At 35.6% G+C, this 4,846-nt stretch overlaps 1 protein-coding gene across 1 annotated transcript; it reads left to right on the top strand.

Annotated features, from left to right (window-relative positions):
* The first annotated feature begins 1,877 nt into the window (after window positions 1-1,877).
* On the top strand, window positions 1,878-2,843 carry LOC100771152 (olfactory receptor 6C6). The gene has a single exon (XM_027391843.1). The coding sequence runs from the start codon at window positions 1,884-1,886 to the stop codon at window positions 2,841-2,843; it is 960 nt and encodes a 319-aa protein (XP_027247644.1). The 5' UTR covers window positions 1,878-1,883.
* Window positions 2,844-4,846: the final 2,003 nt, after the last annotated feature.

The following is a 4,846-nucleotide window of genomic DNA, read 5'->3' on the forward strand; positions in this document are numbered from 1 at the left end:
CACAGGAGTAAAAAATATAAGCATTTTAGGCTTTCATAACTCCTTGTCATTCTGTTCACGCTATGATTTTCTTAACATGTGTGAAGATAGGTATATGTTTTTTTCTATTTTTACAACAATTTCCTGTATATATAACATCAGTAGATCTTATCTATTTTAAAACCACAGAAACACGAAAAATACAATATCTGTGGGATTATCCATTGTTCTCCATATGAACATCATCCAACTGCTCCAAATGAAATTACAATGGAAAGCAGATGGTTTCTGGGATGTCACCAGAGATGTGTAATTTGGGTCCATGTAAGAAGAACAACTGACTTCACGTGTGTTTGCTACTTGAAAATATCTATGAAAAATAATAACATTAGCCATAAAGCAAAATCACTAAGAATCAATTAAGTTTTGTTGGATTGAATGAAATAAACTCAACACATGATTCTAGTTACCAACATGTGGACATGTTCATTAAAGCCAGATATAGATAGTTGCTTATGTGTCATTTTAATTTTACTTAATAATTTTAAAGTTTAATTGGTAAATTATATGCCATCTTAATTTCTGTGTAATGTACAGAACATATGCATCTAAGAACTTGAAAAATATTGTAATTATTAACTTACAAATTTTAATTTTGACACTTACTGTACTATAAACCTGATAGAATACATGAATCAAGTACTCTAGAAGTACAAGGTATTTGCCTCATGTAACTCTAATAGATGAATGAACCTTGCATATATATTTGAAATGTGTAAATTGTTAATTTTTTCATAAAGATCTTTTTCCACTCTAATACCCATCATGAGACAGAGGAGAGTAGTGGGATATCATAACAAAAAGGTTTTTGTGGTGATAGGTTTAACTGACAACTCGTCTTAAAACATTTGTTTTACCATATTAAAATACATTTTACATTTTATTCTTTGAAGCTTTTCTTTCTTAGAAATTTCCTATATGTTTATCCTTTAATCATTATTTTATGGCTACTGGGAAAATAAGAATGAACATTATATCACTCTTCAGGCATTTCATTTTGAAATGAAATATCACAGTTTTAAAATATCACACACTTGGAAAAAGTATATTTAAAGAAAAACAAGCACAGATGAACATTAATGAAACTAAGGAGCTATGTTTCAAATGGCTGATATGACTCCTGTTAGTTTTTACAGGCAGAAAATAGTTCTACAAAACACAGTGAAAAGACAAAGGACTTGTACATGGGATGAACTGTAAGATAATATTTAAAAATATTTGTGTACTGTTTAAACTTCTCAAAATATAACTTTATAGGATGGAAAAGGAACAATTTTTAAAGCAAGATTAAATCTTTAATCAGCTAAGAATGTTTCATGTTTTACAATTTTCTTTGGAATACTAATTATGGACCAACACACTTGACAGGTGGAAGCTCTTAAGGGCCATTGAGCATCGAATTTCCAAAAGTAGAGCAATTACAGAAACACCTGTGTTAAATAACCAAGCACTGATTTGCTATGAAAATATGTAGAGTATTTAACAGCCCTCCAAAATCATGATTGGCTTTTGATAGACTTGGTGTGTTTACAATGAGTCAACAACTGTTTATTGTTATGTAAAACATCCCACTTTATAAATTAGTCCAAACCATCACTATCTTTATTAAAAAAGCATGTAAGTGGAGTTACATGCAGTGAAGAATGGTTTGTTCTCTCATAGGAAACAAGAAGAAAAAAAAGGAAAGAAAAACAAAACAAACCTATACCTTCCTTGTTTGTCTCAAGAGAGATTTCATGTCTGATGTTAAGAGTGGGGTTTTGTACCCTGCCTTAAGAAAAGGTACAATTTTAAAATTTAGTTTTTGTTTTTATTTTCTGTAGATTTGGTAGAACAAGAGAGAAATGAAGAACCAATCTGTGGAGATAGTGTTCATTTTGCTGGGACTGACAGATGACCCTCAGCTACAAATTCTGATTTTCCTATTTCTGTTTTTCAATTACCTTTTGAGCCTGATGGGGAACTTAGTGATCATCCTCCTCACCCTGCTGGATTCCCGCCTCAAGACTCCAATGTATTTCTTCCTCAGGAATTTCTCCTTCCTAGAAATTGCATTCACATCTGCCTGCATTCCACGGTTCTTGATGAGCATTCTCACCGGTGACAAAACAATTTCCTACAATGCTTGTGTAGCTCAATTATTCTTCTTCTTTCTATTACTAATCACAGAGTTTTACCTCCTGGCTGCCATGTCCTATGATCGCTATGTAGCCATCTGCAGACCACTACATTACCCCATCATCATGAACAGCAAAGTGTGTCACCTGCTGGTCATCAGCTCCTGGGTGACTGGGTTCTTGTCCATCTTCCCCCCTTTGATGTTGGGACTCAAACTGGAATTCTGTGCCTCCAAAACAGTAGATCATTTCCTTTGTGACACTTCTCCTGTCCTCCAGCTGTCTTGCACAGACACACGTTTTATAGAATGGATGGCTTTTGTCATAGCTGTAATGACACTTGTCATCACCTTGATCTTGGTGATCCTCTCTTACACACTCATCATCAAAACCATCCTAAATTTCCCTTCAGCTCAACAACGGAAAAAGGCCTTTTCCACCTGCTCCTCACACATGGTCGTTGTCTCCATCACTTATGGGAGTTGTATCTTCATGTACATGAAAACATCAGCCAAGGAGAGGGTGACTTTAAATAAAGGTGTAGCTGTGCTCAACACTTCTGTGGCCCCTCTGCTAAACCCTTTCATTTACACCCTAAGGAACCAGCAGGTGAAGGATGCTTTCAAACAGATGCTTCACAGATTGTGTTCTTCTCAAAACAATGAATTAAGATTTAGGCACCAATAGCATGCTGTTATAATATGACTGAAAAAATGAAATTGATTGTCAAATATATCCACTATGGTCTATGCCATTTTTCTCATTTATTATTTAAATCATCGTAAGATTTCTAATTGCTCTGTGTTCATATTTCAGAATCCATCTTCTGAATCACTAAGAGGAAACTGCTTCTTCAGTCAACAATGTGTAATTCTATCTTTACTCAAAAAAATCTATTCTCATGAATAATAGGTTTATTTACTAAATGTATTGTGCAACTGAATGCTGTTAGACATAATGGAATTGATTCTATATGTATATTAACTGCTAAATATTTCCTTAGAAGTTTAATATTTTGCATTTCTAATAGAGGAAAGCTCAGAGTATGAGATTATTCTATAGTGTGAAGGAAGTTGTTATGGAAAATAACTAGAAAATCTGAGTCAATGTAAGGATAAAATTAGTCTCCTAGAAAGAAGCATCCACACAAATGAACCTCGTGAGATGAACAAAGGAAATAGAGCCTCATGGGAGCAGTAATGAGAAGTATGAAGCATGTAAAGGAATGAGAGGTGTCTCCTGTAAAGTTATAATTAACCATTAGTTGATGTAATTAAATGGCTTCATAGAAAGAAATAACTTGACTTAATGCTTTGATGCTATATTTCATATTTTTCATGATCCAGAATCCTAGAAATGATACTATTTGTGAAAAAGTCAACATGTAACTTGTTTATATGTCGTTTGGAAGTAATTTCTACTTGTAAATTAAAATTTTCTAACAAATATGCTTGAGTCATTTTTCATAAAATTAATGATGTGAAAAATGACTTAAGCAGATTATATACTACCGTATAAACTTACTTTAATCTAAATACATTGGAAATTTTGCACAGTCAGGGAACTACATAAAATGTGATATTGATTTTTTTCCTTCACTTTCTTCTCTTATTTTTTTCCTGGATATAAATAAAAATGAAAACAACACAACCTCTGGGACACATTTTTATCAGTTTTTAAAATCATCCTACAAGCCATGAGCTTCATTATGACATTCTTATATATACATGTAACTCTTCTTTTCTCTAAATTTCTCCCCATTGCTCTCCCACACACTCCCCCAGTTCCCTTCCTTCCTATAGACAGTCTCCCCTTTGCTCTCAAGGCCCAGGTTCTCCACCATGCTTCCCCCCACCCCCGACTCCCTTTATGCCTCTATCTACCAGTGGCTCTCCTGACACCTCTCACATCTGTTTGCAATGAAATTCAGTGCCTACAAGTCATCTTTCAGGCAACTTAAGAATACTGTTCTTCTACCCACACAAAGGGTATTCAAGCTTTTAGTGTGTTTTTTCTTTTGTTTTGCTATTTTTTGTAAGGAACCATTACAAGCTAGTGTACATGCACACTAGGTAACTTTGTAAATTTCCATCCCTTGGTCTCCGCCTCTCCCGTGACGTCATATGGTCCGATGAGGTTCAGCCAGTCAGGGAGTAACACGTCCGAGGCGGCGGTTGCCAGCCTATATAAGGGATGGGTTTTTGGGAATTCGGAGTCTCTGCTCTGTAAGCTTATGCTCTCCCTCTCAAGACGCATTAAAGCTTTACTGCAGAAGGATCCTGAGGAGTGTGCCGCGTCGTTTTTGCTGGCGAGACGGTAGCGCGGGACAATTTTTGTCTTGTTGGTTTGCTTGCTTGTGTAGGGGAAATGCTAGCCATGCTCTCTTGGGGGTTGGCATAAGTAACACAGACCATGCACACTAGGGCATGGCCAGTGACATAGCAAGACCTTAAAAGTGAGGGTCGCACACAGGTGGCTCTCTCTGCTCCATGGTTTGCCTAGTTGTAGGGAACTGAGTACTCTTTTATTAAAACATCTGTTCATTAAACTTGCTCTGACTCCTTTGTGGAACACATTTATTGTGCCTCACTTTATGCTTACTTCTTTTTTTTTTTGAGTGAGAACAAAAAGTTGAATGTTTACATATTTAGGGAGGTGGGAGGAGCTGGAAAGGAAAAAGAATACGATCA

The sequence above is a fragment of the Cricetulus griseus genome (assembly GCF_003668045.3).
Source record: "Cricetulus griseus strain 17A/GY chromosome 1 unlocalized genomic scaffold, alternate assembly CriGri-PICRH-1.0 chr1_0, whole genome shotgun sequence".
NCBI classification, from domain to species: Eukaryota; Metazoa; Chordata; class Mammalia; order Rodentia; family Cricetidae; genus Cricetulus; species Cricetulus griseus.

Coding starts and splice junctions, on each gene's coding strand:
- LOC100771152 (XM_027391843.1), top strand. CDS start 1,884: ATGAAGAACCAATCTGTGGAGATAGTGTTCATTTTGCTGGGACTGACA.